Source organism: Antrostomus carolinensis, unplaced genomic scaffold, assembly GCF_000700745.2.
Source record: "Antrostomus carolinensis isolate BGI_N321 unplaced genomic scaffold, ASM70074v2 scaffold13984, whole genome shotgun sequence".
Classification (NCBI taxonomy): Eukaryota; Metazoa; Chordata; class Aves; order Caprimulgiformes; family Caprimulgidae; genus Antrostomus; species Antrostomus carolinensis.
The window spans coordinates 1170-23150 of record NW_010310200.1 but is presented as its reverse complement, the minus strand read 5'-3'; the positions used below and the strand labels follow the sequence as shown (position 1 = coordinate 23150).

Sequence of the window (21981 nt, the reverse complement as noted above, 5' to 3'; positions counted from 1 at the left end):
GGAGATGGGCCTTTGCGGGGCTGGTGGCTCCGGGGGTGGGCCTGGCAGTAGCTGGGCAGGGCGGTATTTGGGCTCCCTGGCTACCACTGTATCTCCGAGCTCTTTTGTGGGTGTATAGGTGAGCTTTAATCCCAGGGAAAAACGGGATGAAATGGGAATCACATTCTTGGTTTTACTCCTTTTCATGGATTGAGACAGGAAAACACATTTGCAGGGCTTGTTCTATCTCTGCACAGAGAGCTGAAGCTTCTAATTGTATTTATAGCAGCCTTCCAGTGCCTGAAGGGGCTACAAGAAAGCTGGGGTGGGACTTTTTACAAGGGCAGGGAGTGATAGGACATGGGGTGATGGCTTTAAACTGGCAGAGGGTAGGTTTAGATGAGGTATTAGGAAGAAATTCTTTCCTGTGAGGGTGGTGAGACACTGAAACGGGTTGACCAGAGAAGCTGTGGATGTCCCCTCCCTGGAAGTGTTCAAGGCCAGGTTGGATGAGGGTTTGAGCAACCTGGTGTAGTGGAAGGTGTCCCTGCTGATGGCAGGGGGGTTGGAACTGGATGGTCTTTAATGTCCCTTCCAACCCAAACCATTCTATGATTATATCTATGTCTTGTCACATAGCAGGTGTCCTCTTTTATGATATTTGCATTAACGTTGATTTCCAGTTTAAGAAGTAATGACTACTACATGTGTAAGTAAACAGTACTGTCGTCTGCCGACCTGCAAATAAGGCAGAAGAAATCAGCTTTTTGTTGATGTATGTTTTTCAGTGGAGTCTATATCACTTTTTTCAACTTTTATTATTATTTCAAGTTCAAGCTCTTTAAGGATAAGAATTTAGCACAAATAATCTGTGACAGCACAGGGACCTGCCTATTGTACCAACAGCTGCTATTAATTTTTACACTATTAGCTGCAACACTGAAGTGGAAGCCTGTGCAGTTCCTCTGTGTAGTTTAATGTTCTGTGCAGACTGTAGTCATGTGCTGTGCAAGGTATGCAGTATGAACTAGTTTCTCTTTGGTTTTCCCTGTCTTGACTCTCTTTCTCTAACATATGACTCCAGCTTCTCAAATACAGGAGATTGTGTTCTGATGTAGAATGTATTTGCATGCTAAAATACCAATGCCCCTTTTTTCTTTCCAATCCCTTTCATGTGAACGTGCATATCAAAGACTATGAAGATGAATCTCCAGTAAGAGTCTTACATGACCTCTATTGTGAAATCAGGACTCTGAAGGTAACATCTTAACTTCCTTTCTGAAAAACGGGGGGAGATGTTCCATAAACTTACGATTCTATTTTGATCATTAAGCCAAAATGCAACTTGGTTAGTCAGCAGTTCTGACCTTTATTTTATTCCTTTACCTCATAAGTCCTCATAGTGTCTGTGGATGTCCAAAAAGTTTTGGGTGCCTTAAAGTAGATTTAGTTTGCTGTCACTGTTGTTGCTTGGGTCAGCAGGGGACAAAGGTAACAGGGAAGTTGTAGCTGTGCCACGGTGTAGGTATAGGGGAGAAGGATTTAGGAGCAGCAGCACCCTAGAGAAGAGGTATACTTGTTTGTGTTCAATGGCTAGCACTTAGAATAAAGGAAACCTTCACAGAAGTTTCAGTACCTTCAGCCATTCAGTTAAACTTGTGAAGAACGTTCTTTATTTCTTTACTAGAAGCAGGAAAATAGGCTATAGAAATGAGCAGGCGTAGAAATAATTGAGAGGTCAGCTAGGATATAAACTTGATGTTTACCATCTGCTCCAATTCTTTGTATATAAGGAGTAAGAGTACAAACTAATTGCTGTTATCTCTCATTTTTATGGAGTGAAAGCATATATCTTGGTTGCCAGTAAGTTGGAGAGGTTGCCAGTAAGTAGTTACCGTACTGTGAATTGTCATCGTAGTTTAACTTTTGTAAGCTTTTGTACACTCATGCCCTATGGATTCCTGATGCTTTGTAACCTAGTTTTCAAGTGTAGATAAGACCCAAACTTGCTGCTTATCCTCATCTGAACTGAAGTTCAATAACCAAAACAGTTAATGTGTAAACAAACAACTACCATATGGTGATTTGAAAACCAATATTTCTGTATTTCCCTCCCCTCCTCTGCCCCCAAAGGAAGATGTTAATGCCAGTCTTGGTAAGAGTTGCTCTGAAACACAAGCAATTCATGAGTTTATGAAGGCAAGTGAAATATTGATGCAAAGAAATGCAGCAGATCTTCGAAAAATAAGAGAGCTGTTCCAGAAATATGGCTACAAACCACATGTCAAAGATTCTACAGGTAATATTTCTTGGCAATACAGTATGTGAAGACAAATGTAATTTTCTAAAATATTTCTCTTTAGCTATGTGTATATTTCTATTAATTAAGAGATCAAGTACATCTATGTTATTTGCTTTATAATAATATCCAGAGGATAAAAGTTTCTGTTGTGATTGGTGCAGTAAGAATAAACCAAAATACAAAAATGCAGAGTTAGATCTCCTGGCATGCTTTTAAGTTCTTGCATGGGGTTTCTTCCTCCAGTAATATATTCAGAAAACATGTTAGCAAGCTTATTTGGATAACCCAGAGCATTATGCTACTTCGGCCTCTCGTGCATGGGAAACTATTGTAAATCATTCCTCTAAATTAGTTTGTGTTAATATGATGACTGCATTAACCTAAATCACCACAGAGAAAATCTTAAAATCACGTGCTCCGTAGCACAAAGGGGACAAGAGAAGCTCGTACAGGGATGAGGTGACACGTGGCAATCTACGAAGCAGTAGTAGCGTGGTGACTGGAGGCGGGCAGATCCTTAATCCAGAGAGAAAGTGCACACACGCGTTTGTGGAAAAATCCAGATATGCCAAATGAGTTTAAAATACAATTGTCAGTCCTACACATACCCCTTTTGGTATCAAGGGTCCAAATGGTCTTCAAGAAGCCTTGACCTTCCCCTGAGCATTATCCAGTCATTACACACAACAGAATTGTGGTTGTGGACCATATTCACCTCCTAGTTAAGCTGCTACAACTGTTTTACAAAGATATGGCAGAAAGCTCTGATTTCATAGTACCTTCCTTCCTTTCATCTCTCTGCCTTTAAAGAAGACTCTAAACAGAGCTACAAGGTTAATTTATTTTTAAGATGTATTTTTAAGCTAAGTGTATCTGAATAAGTAATACCAATACACATAAAAAGGTAATGCCTCTGCCGTGTTATTTTAAATATCTCCTCCCCTGCCACCCCGCTTCCTACATCATGCAGAAATTCAGATGTTTTGGGGGGTTTCAGTTCAGCTAACTACAGAAATGTACAAATTACACATTTCTGCAGGGGATTATTCTTGTTACCTAAAAAGCGAACCTCTCTCATGAGTTTTTAGTTGCTGCTTCGGAACCTTTCTTCAGTACTGTTCTTCTGAAGAATGAGCATTCCAGTTCTGTGTGCAGCCTTTGCTCTTTCCCCAAAAACATTTTCAGTACTATACAAATTTTTTTTCATTGTCATTTATGTTGTATGTTTTTAATGAATTTCCACTCTTGCACTGAAATAAAAACAAATAAATATATTTAAGATTAGCACTTCCTGCCTGCTCCATGCAGGGAAAGGAATTCTAGTAAAAATACACTTGTGTAAAAATCTTTCAATTTAATTTTTCCTAGAAAAAATATTTACCAGTAGAGTGAAATTTGGTAAATGTGTGACCTATATTATAAATATAGCTTAGCCTGATGAGAGCTTTTGATATCTCTTGTAGGTTCAGTGTTTTAAAATGAAAGAATGAATCTATTTTTTTACCATAATAAATTTAAAAAAAAATTTAATATGGGAGGGGAAAGTCCCAATTTATTTTATAAATACATAAACCAGAATCCTCTGACTTTTTAAAATTCATTTTATCAAACAGGAGAGGCAGAGGAAGAAGTTAACAGTGATTCAACAGTGTCTGTCCAGGATAAATCCGAAGAAAAAGCAGATGATGTACCTCATCTTCCTGCTTGTACTGAGAAGCCTCTGGTGCCTGAAGACCCACTGCGTAACCCCCAGCTTTCTGATTTTGGTCTTTCACGATATGCTTTCTCCAGGCCTTGGAGTGCAGTGAAAGAACAACGTGCAACAAATGCTCATCAAGATAATTCAAACAGGACTCCTCTAAAACCACAGACCCCCTCTATCTTGCCCAAAACACCAAAATGTATGCTAAAGATGGACGATTATGAGTGTGCAACACCAAAATTTGAACACTTTGGAATTAGTGAACATACCATGTGTATGAATGAAGATTATACAATGTCACTTCTTCGTAAAACTGCTCAGGCAAGCATGAAGTGAGTAAATTACTTAAGTTCAGATTGTTTCTCTACTGAATTTTCAGTATTTTCTTCTTGCTGTACTAATTTCTTGCTGCTGTTGCCCTTCTCTTTTCATTCAAGCAGGTGGTATGTTATTATCTAACAGCTGGTTAGTCCTGTGTCTTTATTTGACTTCCTACGTGTCTTTTCACGTAGCCTTTGCAGTGCCAAATGCTGCCAGGAAACACATCTCTAATATACTCCTTCCCTTGACTGCACCACAGTAAGGATCTTTCCCTCTGTAAACAGATTGTGTATGGAAATGCACAGTATATCTGTCATCTTCTGCTTTCCTTAACCTTGGATTTGGGGACATGTTGTCTGCAGTAGGTATTACATAGGAAATTTAAAGGTTTCAAAAGCTTTGGGAATATAGACATGGAAAAAGCTTCTAAAGCGTTCAGTAAAATGCCTCCTTGTAGAAACAGTGTATTATATCTGACATTATCCAGGCCCACCTTACAAACAGCTCTCTTTGCTCCAGTCTTCTGTTGAAAAGACATGTCTACATTTTCACCTTTAAAATTAAGATTAAAGAGAAGAATTTGCAGCGGTGAGGTGTAGAACACCTTAGCAGAAGTATTTTTCTATACTTCTAAGGTAATGTAAAGGCAGTTAGATCATGTTTTTATACTTAGTATTAGCAAAACATTCAATTTTAAAAGCTGACAGTATTTAAAAGAAACTTGTTCCACAGCTAAATATTTGATATTTAGAGAAATTGTTCAAAAACCAAGAACCATATTCAAAAAAAGTAGTGAAAAAAATAATTCAATTTTATTTTGTTTTTTTTTTATCCCTGATATTTGCAATATATGCACAGGTGTGAAGTTCTTTAGAACCATGTGAACTTAAGTGACTTGTTAGAACAAGTCCAGAGGAGGCCACAAGGATGATCCAAGGGCTGGAGCACCTCTCCTATGAGGACAGGCTGAAAGAGTTGGGGCTGTTCAGCCTGAAAAAGAGAAGGCTCCGGAGAGATCTTATAGTGGCCTTCCAGTACCTGAAGGGGGCCTACAAGAAAGCTGGGGAGGGACTTTTCATAAGGGCAATTAATGACAGAACAAGGGGAAATGGCTTTAAGCTGAAAGAGGGGAGGTTTAGATTAGATATTAGGAAGAAGTTCTTCACTGTGAGGGCGGTCAGACACTGGAACAGATTGCTCAAGGAAGTTGTGGATGCCCCCTCCCTGGAAGTGTTGAAGGCCAGGCTGGATGAGGCTTTGAGCAACCTGGTCTAGTTGAAGGGGTCTCTGCTGATGACAGGGGTCTTGGAACTGGATGATCTTTAAGGTCCCTTCCAACCCAAACCATTCTGTGATTCTATGACTTTGTCCCCTGATGATGCAGTTTACTGCAATGGTTAAATTTTGAGTTTTTAATGTGAAGATTACTGGGGAGAAAAGTGAAAAGATACATTTTTCTTTTACAATAGTTTTAGGATCTCTCCTTTTGAATAGGTATGTAAATACTATAATCTCTATAAGGCTTTATAGCATTTGAATTGTAATAAAAGGAAAACTGTTACTGAATCCTGAAAAATATTAATTTAAAAAAGGTTCCCTCTCAAATAATACTTTGAAAATAGTTTCCTCTTATCACACAATTTAAGTTCTTTTGCTATCTATAACTTTTTGTAGTTTTGTACTACTTTTCCTATTTAATGAAAATGGTTTTAAATGTGATCTTCAGTTTTAATTATGACTGTAACTTATAATTTGATACATCCACAAATGTAGATTATATTCCTGTGGCTATTTCTAGTGAAACAATTAGATTAGCCCACTACTGATATTTATATATATGTTAAAAAAAGGAAAGAAAAGAAAAATCACTCTAGCAGTCTTATGTACCCCTAATGATAACATTAAAATTCTGTATAGAATTAGTTATAGCATGATTGTTCTTTAACACATCATCATTAATGACCAAAACAGATGGACACACACTGGTTACAGCTGCACGTGGATTCAGAATTAGTGGCATATGTGAGAGGTCATGACATTAAGTCATTAGAGTTAAAATGTTGTTTCACTGTCTTTTAGCTTATTTGTTTTGTTTATTTTGCATCATTAAGTAGCTTGGGGTTTGATCAGCAAGGCTGAAACAATTAAACATCTTAAAGCACTCACCTCTTGGTGAGAAGGTTCAGCATGTTCAATGGGCAGAACACTAAGCCAGCAAATTAAAAAAAAAAAAAAAAAATCACTGGATAATGGGCAGAATCTCTCCCCTGAAGACTGGGTAAGCAAAACAAAACCAACCAGTATAAATGCTGTAGCCTTATACCCGTAGTTTCCAGGTACAAAGACAGGTAATAATTCTGACTTTCTTGGAGACAGCCCTCCCTTTCATTTCCCTTGCTTGTCCCAGCCAGGTCTTGTACCTGACTTAAATCTGTCTAGTAGCTGTGCATTGTGTGAATACTACTTTAAAAATTAATGTCAGAGTTGTTAAAAAATATTTAGTAAACCTCAACTCTTTCAACTTTTTTTCAGGTGTTCAGTTTTGAAGCAGGTGAAAAGAACATACTCAGGTACACCTACTACAAAACTGAAACCAAAAGTTTGGGGTTTTTTTATTTATTTTTTAAGCTCAAAATTTGAGATGTGTTCATCTAAGTAAAATATACTACCTCAAATTGATAATTTTTTTTTTAAGCTTAGACTTTTTGTAGAGAAGCTCTATAGCAGGTTTAGATTAGATATTAGGAAGAAGTTCTTCACTGTGAGGGTGGTCAGACACTGGAACAGGTTGCCCAGAGAAGCTGTGGATGCCCCCTCCCTGGAGGTGTTGAAGGCCAGGCTGGATGAGGCTTTGAGCAACCTGGTCTAGTGGAAGGTGTCCCTGCTGATGGCAGGGGGGTTGGAACTAGATGATCTTTAAGGTCCCTTCCAACCCAAACCATTCTATGATTTAAAATTATTTTCTTATGGACACGCTTCTGTGTAGAGTTTAGGTAAGCTTCCACTTTTTGTCTGGTGTTGTCTCTTAACTCCCTGCACCCTTCTTACACTAGAATATCTTGGATATGAAAAAATAATTTTTTAAATTTCAGTTTCTAGTTTTGTGGAATTTATATTAAATGGTTTTTCACTCTGAAGTCAACTAGTGCTTAGCATAAGTAATCTTAATCAAACCTAAAAATTGAATTAAAACTCTCTTAGTGTTCACAATAACATTAGTAGGTTAAGAGCCAAAAGATTTCCTCTTGTTTAAAATTTTATAGGCAATGGATGATTCAAAATAAAATAGACTGTACCCCTGCCACAGAATTGATCATCTGTGACAAAGAAAATTGATCCTAGCCTGGACACCTGTTTCTTTTTGTTGTTGTTGTTGTTCTTTGGGGTTTTTTTTTGGGGGGGAGGTGTTGCCTTGGATGAAATCTCAGTGTATTTGATAATTTGTGGATGAACTGAACATTTGCATGCTACTAATTGCTGCAGTAGAATCACAGATGAAAAATCAATGAAAAAATAATCTTTGAAGAAATGACTTTTTGACTTGCATGTTGATGAACAAATACTGGACGAGTGATCAGGTTGACAGTGTTCCTTTAATTGTAATTTTTTTTTCATATTATTTGAGAGTTAACAGTGTTTTGTTTTTCAGGGTGTTTAAAAAACATGATCATGAAGTCAATGTACCAGGAATGACACCCAGGGAAATCATGGTTACTCCTGGGCCAAAACCAAAAGTGACAACTGAGAATGGTAAGTTACAAACCTGTGAACTAAATATCCATATGCATTTTTTATGTAATGGATGTGTAAATGCATGGTAAACTTTTAACTGTCTTTCTGGTTAAATATAGTTAATTCAGGCCCAGTCATTGTACAGGTACTAATGTCTAGAAAATTAAATGTTGGTGGCTTCTATGGGAAAGTTTATCACTTTATAAAGCTTTGCTCATTCTTCTGCTCATATCCATCTAGAATTATTCAGAGGCATCCATCATTTTTTAACTGCAACTTACCCTTATTTTAAATAAAATGCTGATTTGACAACTCAGCCTTTTTTTTTTTCCTGAGAATACCCATTAAATCTGTTTAAAGATAGGAAAGAAACTGCTTCGAAAGAGGGTAATGAGAAAGTAACTTAAATCTTTGAAGCGTAGTGCTAAAAGTTCTTTGAGAGGAGATATAATATGGTCTCTTGAAAATGTGTGAAGAACTTGGGACAAACATAGAGAGAACTGAATATATGAGAAGCTAAAGCAGTGTTGATTTGAGTTGGGCTTTTTCAGTTATATTCAGTAGTGGGATTAGATTTATTACTTTTTTTTATGCTTTTGCTGTTTTTATGGAATTCTGTAATTTGGATGGTTCTTCGTACTAAAATATCAGCTAAAATGATACAGGTGCTTTAGAATATGCAAATCTATGAAAAGCAGGTAGACTCAGAAAACTAAAGTGGGGCACTGGAACTGGTAATATTTATATATACTTGTGAGTCTGTGTATGTATATAATTTTTTTTATACTCCCCCCACCCCTTAATTGCAGCAGCTGACTGGATGGTTTCTCCTATGGTCCTTGTGTTCTGTACTCCTGATGTGAAAATCCATTCCAGGACAAATAGCACAGTATTACCACGGTCACCAGAGACAAATGAACTGCCTTTTCCCAGTCATACAGCAACGCCACAGGTCCCAGATTTTGAAACAAGATGGCTAAAAACAGAAGCTAAGGTAGTTAATTCCAATTATGTATATTTTCATATACTTTTACCATAAGCAGTTTTTCAGATGTCAGTTTGGGATTCTTTTCCAATATTACTTTTTCTTATTTCATTGTAGAAGACATTTCAAATGTTCAAATTTTTTAAAAACATTTATTCAGTACTTTACCTAAGACAAGTAAGTTAACTGAAGGCATTCAATAACTCTTTTGCAGCAGGTAAAGCAGGGGGAAAAGATGGAGTCGGTGACAAAGAACGATGCAACAGATAAAAAGTTCACAGAAGATAGCCTCTCTTTTACTGTGAGCTCTGATGAGTACCTTAAACGTTTCAGAGACCCTTCTCCTCCCAAAATAAAACAGTATGACCAGTTACTCAATACTCCTCCACCTCCAGAAATAACAAGGATACCAGATGATGTTCTACAGGTTAGCTAATACACTTTTTTTTTTTTCCTAAATAGTTTTAATATCAAAATAGTGTCATTAAAAGGGATTAGTTCTATCAAATGTTGCTCTTCAAAAATAAAGAGTTCTCTGCTACTTATCAAATGTATAAACAGTAATTGCTGATGAGGATTGTTTCAAGAGTTCTCTGCTACTTATCAAATGTATAAACATTGATGATTTTTATTGCTGATGAGGATTGTTTCAGGAAGGCAGCCCTGCTTTGGCAGAGGGGTTGGACTAGATGATCTCCAGAGGTCCCTTCCAACCCCTGTGATTCTGTGATTGTGTGATTGTGAATCCTGCTTTGAGTTCTTAGATAATTCTTTTTATTCCCTTTTAATATTTCCTGTAGATTCTGTCCAAGTATAATAATAAAGTAGACTCTTCTAAACCCAAGGAAATGGAGACTAAGGTAGGAAATGCTAGAAGATATGAAGGTGATTTCACTGATTACTGCAACAAAGAGAACAGGTATGACCAAATTTTGAAAATTTAGTTGAGTAATTTAATGTGGAGGAGCTATAAAGATGCTTTAATGCATTTAGAAATTAATGCAGCTGTTTGCTCTTCAGCTACCAAAATAGCTCTTGTTGCTGTGACTAAGTAACTGTTCTTTGGCATGGTATCTGACTGCCTTCATTTTCAACAAATATTATAATTGATTGTGTGTTTGAATCCTCTCAACTTTAAAAAAATAAATTAAGGTAGAGTTTTACTGTTTTATTTGTAGGTATATTTTGCTTTGTGGCAATCAGAGCACCAGTGAATGCTTTCTTCTGAGTAAATTTAGGCAATAGAACTAAGGAATTGGAGAAAACTATATAAGTGACATGACCAATTTCATGGTTGTTTTGTCGAAGTTCTTTGAAATGCAAAACCACTTTTGAACAATACGTGAGATTAAATTAGTCTACAAGAAGTATGAGTAATCTTTGAACAATAGAAAAGGAGCTTTAAAAAGAACTCAATTGATTTGAATAGAAAAGTTTTTTGTGACAACGTGATCAAGTGCAGATATTCCTGATTTGATGTAATGTATATTACACGTGTTGATTATCTGTTAAACTTGGGGTCAGTACAGATTATTTAGATAAGAGGTGCAAGGAACATGTATGAAGTCAAGTAATAATCATAATAACCCAGAATGAGACTGATAAAAGTAGGTATCTTAATATACTTGGAGTTGGAATCCATTTGAGTAATCAAATAGAGCAAAGCTCACACTTTAGCTGACCCTTCCTTTTTTCTTGTCAAGATAACTTAAAAAAAAAGTTTTCAATGTCTTTGTCTTCTGCTAATTCAAAATATGATTCAGATAAGTTCATGAACTCTTCTGGTTAAATTTGCAGAGGAAATCCTGGATTTTTCAAGCCAAACATCTGAAATCAAGCTGAAGACAATGTTGAGACTGCTTCACATTCATGGATCTTATCACTGAATCATAACAAGCTCAAAAAGCGAAAGAAAAGACTAGTGGGAGGAAAGAGCCATATAAAGGAGAAAGTTTGATGTGGTTAAACTTGTTTGAACTAATAACTTGTGCCTTGTGCTTAATTTTTTATTGAAATTATTGGCAAAAGATATTGAGGGGGTTTTAAATATATATATACATATATATGTCCTCCAAAGAGGACTGGGATCGTGTATGGGGTGGTACTTCAGTCTTTCACCCGATTGTCACGTTTGTTATGCGTGCTTCCGTTTGCAGTAGGCTGTAGAGCAGCGTAGTTAGGTTGCAATAAAGGGAAAGTCCAGTATATTGCCCAGACAGTGCGTATCTCTGTTCTGGTGGCACTGTACCTCTTTTCAGGGCTCAGTTTAAAGTGTAGTACTTCAACAGTGTGAGAGCTTCTATGCTGTTAGTCACTTCTGCAGCACTAAGACGTATCGGCCATATTCCTGCATCGGCTCTCTGTTACCTGTCTGATGGACGGGTAGTTCTTACGCTGCTGCTGCTTTCTTACAGCTTTCTTACATGGACATTCTGTTAGGTGCTATACATCTGTTTTCCTTTTGGCAGTCTAACCTCTGTAGCCCTAAAAGATTTACTCTGCCTTGAATATGAATTATTTGGAAATATATTGTGCAATTGGTACTGCTTACATATATCTTCAGCTGCTGGAAAGATTTCCTGGCAGGCATGTAGGTGATTGCTTACTCTCCTGTGCTGCTACCATGTGTGTTCTGTAAGTGGTGGTGTCACTTCTAAACATGCACATCTATCCCTGTAATAGCTGACAGAGCTTAAATTCTCAGGGTTGCTGGGCTTGTTTTTGGTATCTGATGGTCATAGTAATTGGGATTTTTTTTTCCACCAGAGATTTAACTTTTGTCCATAGGAAACACCAACTACGTGTCCTGGCTTAGAGCCAGTTTGCTGTTTCTAGTGTCAGCTGTTCCTCTCAGTGACTCCCGGACTGCTCTTAGCTGCATGTCATCTTCCTGTTGATGGCTAGAAGTCTGTCATTTATATGAAGGCAGGCATACAACACTAGAGAAAGGAGAGATTGTCCCAGGAGATGGGGAGAACTCTATGCTTTTCTGAACACAGAACACTTTGTTTTTAAGTCCTCAGGGTATGCAAACATCTGGAGATGCCTGGAAGTATTTCTCCAAATGCTTAGGTGGACCTATCCTGGCTAAAACCTGCCAAGTAAAGGAGCCTTTTTCCTGCTATTCCAGTCATTGTCCAGGATAAATGTACATCAAATTAACTGGAGAAGCTGATTTTCTACTAGTTCTGGCCTGAGCACACTGTCATTTTCCTGTGCTACCTTCTGTTTAAAAATATTCACGTATGATTATATGTCAGTCTCTGAGCTTAATCAACACTTTTGAATACTAAATAAATCTGTCTCAGATGCTTGGAAAACTAATCATATGCCGCTATAAAAGTACTTACTTGTTCTATCCAGCTCCTTCAGAGGGTGAAGGCCAGACCTGTTTCCAGCATCTTCACAGGCTAAAGCCACATAATGGGTTGGATGCTAGTCATGGAATTTCATGGTCTTAACAAGATACAAAGTGTTCTGCTGCAGAGCAAGAATCTTTCAGGCAGCCGGATTTACCAGCACTGGGCAGGAGGGGGTTTCACAGCCTGCATTCTCCCTCCACAGCACTTCATGGGTACTTCCTTGCCCTGAAGCAATCTAGATGTCCTGAAAGACTCCATTTAACATGAAATGGAACAAGCAGCACTACTGTCCTGGACCCTGCTTCATTCCTGCCCCACCTCCCCCCTTCAACTAATGAAATTCCCGAAGAGCCTTATAAAGGTCTTTTCCCTAAACTCGGGAGCAGCTCTGCACTCCACTGTCCTTTCCTCCATTAGGGAACTGTGGAGTTGCACCTCGCAGTGCTGCGGTTCTCACCATAAACCATTTGCATCATTTTTCTTGCCTATTAAACAATGTTTTCTGCTACATTTTGTAGCTATTTAACTAATATGGAAAGGATTCAATTAATATTTTGAGATACAAATTGTCTTCAAGGTGACAATTGAAATCTTAAAATCTTCTAGTCTACTCAAGCTATTTGACACAATGCTGGCGTAAGACTTTTTGGAATCTAGAAATGAAGTTTTACTAACTTTGTTTTTCTTGCCTACAATGTTACCTTAATACGAGTAATATTGCTGTTTGTGTTTATGTTTTTCTTTATAGCAGGTCTGTTGCTCTGAGGTGGATATAATCAGAGCAGCACAACAAAAACTAGTTTTAGTTTGTTGTGCTTTACCTTGGAAAACCTTTTAGGTTTCAGTAAGGCCTAAGCAGTAGTTTGAGTATTGGGGCGGAGGGGGAGGGAGTTGGCAGAAGTGAAAGCATAAGCAGTGTTGGAAAATGATCCGTGTTCAAAATCAGCTGGGGGGGAGTGGAAAGTTTAGTGGTTTGTATTGTCTTTTTTGTACTCAGATCAGTTCTCTCACGCGGGCGGCTGGGTGGACATCTGATAAACCACAAATGGTCAAACAACCAAGGATGTAGCCATGAGGCTGGAGGAGGTTAAGACTCCGCTTAAACCAGTACAGCTGCTGAACAAAGGCTCACCCCACTGTGCACTGAAGTAATATGACATGTCAGAGTGAGAATAATACAAAAGAACTTAAAAGTTGCAGGTTGGTTTGTTGTGGGATGAATCTGATCACAGCACTGGCCTGTCAGAAAGTGCAGTTTGGATAAACAGTAGCTAAATAAGTAGTGAGCGCAGTAGTTCTGTAAGGGACAGTCACCATCTGAGAAGAGGCGGAACTGGTTCAGGCTGCTGTTCTGTGTTGTGCTTAATCCAGTTTAACTGGGGGCTCCTTCCACTAGAGGCTGCTTCACCGCTGCTTGTGCACAGAATTTAGAGGTCTTGCAGTTTTATGATGGATTCCTTCCATTTGCTGAGGCACTGAAAGACTAATTAATTTTCTTTTCTAGTTTATCCTCCTTAACAGTGATCTCAAACTCAGCTTCTGCCTGTGTGATCACTGGATCAGATGTAAGGGAAGGGTGAGAGCAGGATCACATCTTCTAGCAGTAGCCTGCATCAGAAAAGATTGAACCAGCACAAAACTGCACTTCAATATTTAGGGATGTCTGGGAAGCAACCAGAAGAGCACAGCCTTCAGTTTTCCTTCCTTTGCTGTGGTTCTTAAGCTTCTTTTCATTTGTTTAAGTATATCAAATGTGTCAGCTAACAGAAACTTCTCTTCATAATCCCATTTGTTGTCAAAGGAGCATCTCAATTGTTCTGCCTTGGAACTGCTGTAAAGTGGTCAATGCTTTTGTTTCTTAGAAATATTTTGCTTGAGGTTAAATTACAAATACAGATCTTGCAGTGGAATGAAACTTCCCAGCTGGTTGTCAAATGGATAAATGATAACATCGCTTTTAGTGCCTCCTGTTGTGCCTTTATTGATGTCTTTATAAATCACGGGAGCAATAACTGCAGCCTCGGCTTCCTTGGTTATTTAAAGCCTCATGGATGCTTTATATTTTCTGTAAGAGATGATATTTGCTTCGTTCCTTGTTGTCATCATTCAGATGTTCCAGTACTCGTGGTGGTTTCATATGCTCCATCAATAGCCGTACTGATGTATTTTGGGAGTACCTTGTTTCCCCAGGGGACAGTAATACAGAGATTGTGGTGTTTATAAGGAGCACTGACAACATCCAGTGGCTGCACTATGGAATCGCACGTATGTCACTGCACAGGAATTACAGCTTTATACTAAGAAAGTTGGTCACTGCCGGCTATATTATCTGTCGACTTAACCATGAAACCTCCTGCTGTTCTTATGGCAGGACTCACTTTTACAAAAGGGCAGTTGACATCACAGTAGGGAGCTGACCAGGTCTGTAAATTTCTTTGATCTTGTCTAAGTTGAAGAGTTTAAAAAATAAATAGCACAACTGTGCACACACGGGAAATGGTCCATGGAAGAAGATACGGTGCTACACGGGCATTTCTCCTGGAGAGAGACCGAGAGAGGATCGTTTGCAGAATGCCCAGCAGGAAGGTGTGCACGTGCTTTCATAATCCCTGGCTTAAAGCCCTGTGGTTACCTCCCTAATGATTGTTTATGCAATTGTTGTAAACCAACGTGAGGCCTTGGTGCGCGGTCCCGCCTTTCCTCTCCCACAGCTGCAGGTCCCAAGCCCTGGCTGCGTCACTGCAGTTGGGGTGGCACAGGAAGCTTTCCTGCTTGCCCAGCCACCAGGAACTAATGGTTGTTTTCCAAGGTTAAATTGTTTCTGGACTGTGTGTGCTGACCCACATCGCTGCTCACCTGCAAAGGCACTGACAGCTGTTGAGGGTGGAGAAGGGAAAGGGTGGGGGCACTGGGAGCCAGGGCCACCTCCCTCACTGGCAGTTTAAGCTGCTCTGGGAATCCTGTCCTGGCTGCCTGCCTGCTTTGGTCAGATTTCCTGAGGCTGTTCCACGAGCACTTCCATGGCAGCTGGAGCAGTGAATGGCACTTCCATGGCAGCTGTGCATGAGTTAGACTGGAGGGGACACAGCTACTCTGACAAACCTCACCCTCAGAAGATGGCCCTGTAGGTGCAGGGTGGTGTGGTTCATTCCTGGCCATGTAGGCTGTTTTAATGTGGTGCTGGTGGGACCATATTTCAAACCTCTAGGATTTTTAAATGCACGCACTTCCCTTCTCCCTTTTAAGCACAAGCCTGTGCAGTTTCAGTGCAGTTCTGAAACCAAAGGCAGCAGGAGGGTGGCAGCCCTTGCTGCAGACCCCAGGCTCAGCAAGGGCTGGGGGATGGTGCTCGGCCCCGGCTGCGCGGGCAGGTACCAAGGGGTGAAGGTGCTGTCCTTCAAATGCCCTACCTGGAACTGCTGCTGGGGCTCTCCTCTCTTGTCCTCTGAAGCCTGGGGTACGTGCTTCATGGTTTCAGCTACAAGACCTCAGCAGAAGACTAGAAGGAAAAGGGTCAACTAGCTATGCTTGCTCCCATTTCTTTCTCGGTAATGGAGAGGTGGCAGGTCTTCTACATCTCCCAAATGTGCACTGAGGACTCAAGGAAAGGAATAATTGGATTCAAACAGCACACACAGTGGGGTTGTCTGGGGCAGGTACAGACCCCCAAGACTCATGTTTTCCTGAAGCATGGGGTGGGGAATTCATGCCTCAGCCAGCACTAAGAGGAGCTCACCCAGAGGTGCCCTTGAAGCTGTCACTTCCAGCATTTACTGGATTTTCTTGCTTAGTGTTGAAGAGCTCAGGTGAGTTCTTTGGGCCAGGATGTCTCTCTCCTTAAGTCTGTCAGTTCTGTGAGACTGGAAATACCACAGGGATGGTCCCAAACACTCCAGCCCCTCTGACCCCAGCCCTTCGCCATTTTCTATTTATCTCCAGTGCCTTGCTTGGTGGGCCAGCCTGGCACCTCCTCCTCATTGCTGACAGGTCTTTGTGGCCAGGCACGGCGCCTGCTGTGCACAACGTGACGTGGGTGTTTTACAATTCGCATTCCTCAGTGTCCTCTTCCCTTGGAGGAACTGATGTGTTTTTTAACCCAGCTGCTCTGTAATGTCGAGACACGAGGGCTGAGACAACGGCTTTGGGTTGGGCAGTTTGTGTCTGTGCTGTCGCTTTACTTACAGTGCTGTTCTGTGAACACAGCCATAGCTGTTGTCACTCATTTGCTGTGACACAACAAGGTTTCTGAGACCTTCTCATTTTTCCACGCTGCCCATTGCAAGAGTGAGAACTCGCTGATAATGCTTCATGGTTTTGTGCTGCAGCAAGGCTGTTTCTGCTTTTTCCAGAGCAGTAAAGCAAAACTTAAGTCTTCACACCTGCTCCAGACAGACAGAGAACACGGTGCCTGCGTGAGGAGTGTGTCTGATGCAGCCCAGGTTATTAGCAAAGCGTGTGAGCCTCTTCCTTGCTGCTTAAGAGAGGGAATTAACCCAGACACCAGTTGCTCCACCAGAAACACAGCCAGCTGCTCCCAAAAGCACTACACAGAAGCTTTACAAGGCCCATGCTGCCATTGCAAGGAAAGAAAGGAGCTTTGAAGGGCCAGGGCAGGGTTGCTGGTGAAAGTGCAGCGATGAAACCGAGTTGTGTCTGTTAGGGCTTTAAGCATCCAAAAAGAAAAGTGAAAAAACACATCTCATGCAGCTGCCTTGATGAGGGACAAAAATTCCTCATGAAATGGCTGTGTACAAAGCAAGTCCTGTGGATTGAGGGATCTGGGTGTAGCATTGTCTACACAAGTTTGCTTCCTGAGCACATGGAATTGCTCACTGTTGTTGAGTTTTGAGACCATGCTTTAATTTCCCTGAACCACGGTGCTTTACATATTTTTCTCTTTTTTTAGGGACTGACGTCCTTCCTCAGCTTTTGTAGTAGCTTTGAAAGAGACACACAAGCTCCTTTCTATGAGTAAATTCTCCCCTGTGCAGTAGGAGCTCAGCAGGTCACAACTTCCACTGACTGTTCCACCTCTTGCAACATCTGGATGATTGTACCCTGGTGCTGTCTGCTGTCACAACTGCTGGCTGTATCCTGGCGTCTGAGTTCAAAACTGCTCCTCTTGATCACGTAAAGGAGTTTTGATGTAGAGAACATGTACTGCACCGACCTCTCAAGTGTCTTTTCCCATAAAAATAGGCACAGGAAGTTGAAATTCTCTTCACTTCTGCATTACCTTTCTGTGTGAAGTGCAAGTGGTCAAGGGCAAATCACTTTCCAGGGAGGTGTTGAGCCTGAAGCAGCCAGGGAAGAGGTCAGCTGTTTGTACTTTCATGGGAGTCATGTGAAGCTAAACTCCACACCTAAGCAGTCAAGCGGGAGGATTTGCTACTGCAGGCAGTTCTGCATGTTAATTTCCTGCTGCTTTTGCTTCATGGGCTGCCAAGATAAAGCCAGTTGTTCCTCTTTTCCCCTGAGGTGTGTGAAGACCGGGCCCAGGCTGGGCACATGGAAGCCATCACTGGGCCACAGCTCCCATTCCAGCAGCAAAGCTGAGCTGCTTCCTAGAGCAGCTGAGTCACAGACACACACTCACTTGCTGCTCTTGCCTTGTACGTTGACTGCGTTTGATTTTTGAGAATTATCCTTAAAGGCAAAGGAAAAACCAGGACACAAATGAGGAACTGGCCATATCCCTGGGTATCTCCAACAGCAGGTCTGTCCTGGCCTTGGTGGGAGGCTGTGCAATGCTGTAGTTACACACTGGTTACTGCAGGACTCACCTCACTCATTCTGCAGCAGGGATGATGCCCTGTGGCAAAGCAGGCCACTTAGCAATGGTCTTCACTTTTCTGTCTGCCCAAGTCTGTAAGGTGCCAAAAACCAGATGGCTGATCTGCTGGCCACAGCCCAGGATGCAGGTGGCCAGGGTCCCAACCCTGACCAAACCTGCCCCTGGTGACACAAGTTATTGAGCTGTTAAAACATGCAGGCTCTTCACAGCAACAGCATGGTGGGGAGCCTCCCCCTCACACCAGAGGTGATGACTGCCTTCACCTCGGCAAAACACCCCACCCATCCCACCTCTGGCCACACCAGACCAGCTCCATTGCCACTTCCAGGCTCAGTCCTTTATAAAGCAGCACGTATATTTTCTTTTCTTGAGCTTTCTTTAAAAATGGGTGGGGACCACTTTTCCGCCTCTTCAGTTTTAGGGGGAAAAGCGACTTGGATGCAGATGATTCTGCAAATGAGGATTATTCATGAAAAACTGAAATCACAACTCCATAACTTAGAAGCCATAGAAGGGGGACAGAAAAGGGTGAACCACGGGCAGAACTGAACCTAAAATCTCTCATGCTGTACTGCACCAAGGGTCTCCTGCAAGAAAAAAAAATAATAATAATTAAAAAAAAATATATATATATAAACCACGGCTCATGAAAGAAGGCAAGTCTTGTCCTCAGCATACAGGAACGCTTCAGTCTTAGCCTCTGCTCTGCTAAGGCCTTAAGTGAAGAAGACAAGGGCCCCAAGGAACAGCTCCAGCCTCCGCTTCCACTCTTGCCTCTCTCTCAGCACACAGGGACACAACAGGGGCCCCTGGCTCTCTAGGGACCAGCTGGTGCTGAGGGTCAGGCAGCAGAGGCACACGGCCAGCGACAGCTGGAGCCTGCTGTCCACCAGAGGCACCTGTGTGTGTCAAGATCTCCCCCTGCAGTGACAGAAGAAACTGGCAAACACTGAGCTGTGGGAAGGCAGAGGCCCCATCCTCCGGTGTTACACTGATTTGCTGCGAGATGGGTCACCCGTTCTTTCTCCTGCTCTTTAAGAAGGTACCAGGCGACATCAGCCATTTCCCAGAGAGCTGTGTCCATCACACAGACCAGCCTTCCAGTCTCTCCATGGACAACTGACATCCCTTAGCTACTCCTTCCCCTCTTTTGAGAGTCTGGAAGCTGGCTGCTAGACACCCCCAACAACCTCCAGATTCCTCAGTAACTTAACACAGAACAGCCTTGACCCTTGATACCTCACTGCTCCCTGGCTCTGCCCTGACACCCGAGGGTTGGGGTAACTTGAGAAACTGCTGTTCAATACAAGGATTTGTGAAAAGTCATTTTACTGCGGGCTAAGGGGTGAGATTTACCCAGCTCAGACTGGTCAGCGTAGGGTCCACAATCATACGTGTGCATTAGATTAAGGTAACGGGGAAAGAGGCTTCCTTTAAGTTCCAGAAGCCAAAACGGGGTGTTGTCCTGTTGCTCAGGTACACTGACAATACACTGCTTGTGGTCAGCAGCCCAGGAGATCGACGTATGCAAGCCAGCCACCTCCACCCTGCAGGTTCGCTTGGCCAAGAAGCTGGTGGTCAGGGCCAGGACTCCCACACGTACTGCCAGAGCGCAGACTTGCTGCCCAACTTCTTCTCGGTCCATCGAAACTGCGGGAAAGCGCATCTCTGGGCACAGCGCCTGCCGGTGTATTTTCACGAGGAAACACTTCTGCACGCTCCTTAGTCAACCTCAGTCTGAGAACGCTGGATTTCTTCTGGCCAGGTCTCTGCAGACACGCCCATCTTCCAAGAGGGCGGTCTCCAAAGTGGGGTGCGCAAGAGAAGCCAAAGACAAGACAACATCCAAGTTGAGATGCAGCAAGAAAGGTTTTTTGGTACCCTTAATAAATACAGTTTTAAAATATTTTTTAAAGTATTTCAACTTTCTATTTTTGTGTAGTTTTAAAATGCATATTAGTACAGTAGTAGATGAACATAATTTAAACAATTTTGGGGTCCCATACTCAAAAAATCTTTTGCTGATAAGGGTGTGATATCAGAAGTTTGGAGATCACTGTTCTGAGTAAAGCGAGACCTTCCAAGACAGCCTTATACCTTCTGGTTTTGAAGACACCGTTAGTTCCTTCAGAACTCGAGGAAGGATGGCGTGGAAGTGTGCCAAACCACATCTTCCTCTGGTCAGGCCAGCAGCCCCTCAGCGTCCCGGGATATACTGGTGTCACCAATTCCACTCCCAATCCATGGATGGGCATCATCTTGGCACAAGATGGAGCAGCCCCTGGAAGCTGGATTTGCCTGCCCTGGCTCCCCTGCAGGAGGACAGGCAGCCTTACACAGCTCAGCTCTGACTTCCCTTGTCTGCACATCTACGTGGGAGGGAGGGTAACGCTGTGTTTCCCGGCCTTCCACCACACTGCTCACATCCTCACCCTCCAAAATCCAGCCAGCAGCAGTTTAAGAAATCCTCCTGTGCAAGGAATCTCCGCAAGGCTACCTGCCTCTACCCAACAAGCCCAAAAGTTACCAGATAAAGGCTTTGGCCCTCCTTTCAATTTCAACTTCTGCTTAAAATTCCAACTTCCACATTTCTCTGCAGAAATTCACTTTAAAAAAAAAAAAAACAAACCACAAACAAACCAAACACCACCACACCATCAAAAAGATTAACAACATCAATCTTTATTCCGAACAAGACAGAACTACAGAACACCTGTAATCCTTCTGGTCGTCTTTTAAGGAAATCTTGAAACACGGGACACACGGACTTACTGTTCAAACTCTAAGGATCAGGGACAGGACGATGGCACGGCTAAAGGCAAGTGTTTCTTCTACACAAATAAACTAAGAGTTAGGGTTTAAAAGTTAGCTTTAATTTCTGATGCTCAGCTTCGTCTTCAGGTGTTCTTGCGTAGCAACAAAAGCAAAAGCAGCAGCCTGCTTCAGACCAGCAAGTGGGAACCAACAGAGGGTGCAGCCACACAAAGCAGGAATAGCTCAGTAGGGTCTCATGCGGCTCGATGGGGGCGGGGCACGATTCGGAGGAGTAATTGCTATATCCAAGTAGTCTCCTATCTGGAATTTCTGAGACTGCAATGTCATGGAGTCATCTGTGCCCTTCCTGCCCGACATGGTACTGCCGATCTCCTTCACCCTGTGTGCAGGAGAGGACAGGCAAGTTAGTTATCAGAGGCAAATCTCTCCAGATGTCCAAGCCAGAAACTGTATGGGCTCACAGCCACCCTCCTGTGCCACCCTCTGCACTGTACTGAGCATCCAGCTACGTACACAGGATGCTGGGTTGTTTTTTTTCCCTCCTCCAGCAGCAGGTGCAACAAGGAAAGCTTTAAAAATTTGATTTGTGAGTTCTCAACTTTAAAAATCAGTGTTTATGAAAATTAATTTACTGTTCCAGTGCCTAAAATCTTCTATTAACCCAGAGACGAAATGCCATTTACCTGTATCCAGGCCTCTTGAGATCTGTAAAAACAATTGCAAAATTGAAGTGTGTGCCCTTCTTCCGTGCTTCTGGGTAGACTTCTTTCACTAAGCTGGTCAGCTCTTTCAGAGTTGCATCCATCCTGGATTAAACAAACAAACCAAAGCAATGTTCACGTTCTCAAAAGCAACCACAACAAAACAAGCTTCCCACAACACACTTAAGGTGGAATCAACATATTGCTACAACATAACCATGTAGTTCCCTGCCTCTGCGTGCTTTCTGCCCATGCCTGAAGGTGAGCAACATCTTACACTTCAGCTGCAGAGTGAGCCATGGATTCCACAAGGGTGTCAGTCCAAACA

At 41.8% G+C, this 21981-nt stretch overlaps 2 protein-coding genes across 2 annotated transcripts; one reads left to right on the top strand and one right to left on the bottom strand.

Moving 5' to 3' along the window:
• Window positions 1-1108: 1108 nt before the first annotated feature.
• SKA3 (spindle and kinetochore associated complex subunit 3) lies at window positions 1109-19903 on the top strand. The gene is made up of 9 exons (XM_029084587.1): window positions 1109-1237; window positions 2113-2278; window positions 3898-4315; window positions 7954-8054; window positions 8732-8734; window positions 8846-9033; window positions 9236-9448; window positions 9822-9940; window positions 19654-19903. Exons 1-9 carry the CDS (start codon window positions 1109-1111, stop codon window positions 19901-19903), a joined length of 1587 nt encoding a protein of 528 aa, XP_028940420.1.
• A 1271-nt stretch (window positions 19904-21174) lies between these two features.
• On the bottom strand, window positions 21175-21757 carry SAP18 (Sin3A associated protein 18). The gene is made up of 2 exons (XM_010166338.1): window positions 21636-21757; window positions 21175-21331 (listed from the first exon to the last, which is right to left on the bottom strand). Exons 1-2 carry the CDS (start codon window positions 21755-21757, stop codon window positions 21175-21177), a joined length of 279 nt encoding a protein of 92 aa, XP_010164640.1.
• Window positions 21758-21981: the final 224 nt, after the last annotated feature.